The 944-nt window shown below is 36.4% G+C and overlaps 1 protein-coding gene across 1 annotated transcript in view; it reads right to left on the bottom strand.

Moving 5' to 3' along the window:
• LOC107730749 (E3 ubiquitin-protein ligase TRIM39-like) overlaps positions 1–944 on the bottom strand; it is a 12,908-nt gene that overhangs the window by 9,792 nt on the left and 2,172 nt on the right. Inside the window, exon 3 of the mRNA XM_016541669.1 lies at positions 632–712. Within this exon, the coding sequence (XP_016397155.1) occupies positions 632–712 (81 nt within the window). The remainder of the gene's footprint in view (positions 1–631; positions 713–944) is intronic.

Below are 944 nucleotides of genomic sequence, written 5' to 3'. Positions count from 1 at the left end.
AAATTGGCTCCCACATGCCTGTATGCACTCCCGACAACGTCTAGACCAGTGGTCTCCAACCTTTTTGTGAGTGAGGGCTCCCTGAAGGGATAAAATTGTCTCAAGGGCTACTTGTTTGATATACTCCAATATATATATATATATATACTGTGTATATATACTGTGTGTGTGTGTATATATATATATATATATATATATATACACACACACACAGTATATATACACAGTATATATATATATATATTGGAGTATATCAAACAAGTAGCCCTTGAGACAATTTTATCCCTTCAGGGAGCCCTCACTCACAAAAAGGTTGGAGACCACTGGTCTAGACGTTGTCGGGAGTGCATACAGGCATGTGGGAGCCAATTACTTCATGAGTGGCTTGCAAATTCATGCAAGCCTGTAAATACTTTGATTTTCAGTGTGATTTTGAATCCAGCCCTCATTGGGTTGATGATTTTAATTTCCAATGACAATTGTCACATCATTTTGTTCTCAACAAATTATACAATGTGTATAAGATGTTAAACTTGATTTAAATGTGTGATTTAAGTGTCCCCATAATTTTTTTTTTGAGCAATATATTATAATGCATAATCAGTTTGACATTTTTTTAACTTCCACTTACTTTTCGCAGTTCTACTGAGTGTTGGATCTCTTGAATCTTCTTCATTTTGTTCTGGATCATCTGCTGCACGTCTGTATTTTTCTTAACCAACTGATTGCACATAAACAGAAGAAGACATTTATGACTGAATTTAGCATTCCATCTTTTGACAAAAAGTTGAATATGGAAACCAATTTAAAACCCCATGAATTCAAAATGGTTGTTTTGTATCTTTTAGGGTGCTTTCACACTTGGGTTTGATTGCTTGGTCCGAACCCGGGTTCGATTGCTCCCCCTTCCTCCCACCGTCCCCACTGGTTTTGTATTCATACCG

The sequence above is a fragment of the Sinocyclocheilus rhinocerous genome, unplaced genomic scaffold, assembly GCF_001515625.1.
Source record: "Sinocyclocheilus rhinocerous isolate Xijiao unplaced genomic scaffold, SAMN03320098_v1.1 scaffold2358, whole genome shotgun sequence".
Classification (NCBI taxonomy): Eukaryota; Metazoa; Chordata; class Actinopteri; order Cypriniformes; family Cyprinidae; genus Sinocyclocheilus; species Sinocyclocheilus rhinocerous.
This window is presented reverse-complemented; position numbering and strand designations above follow the sequence as displayed.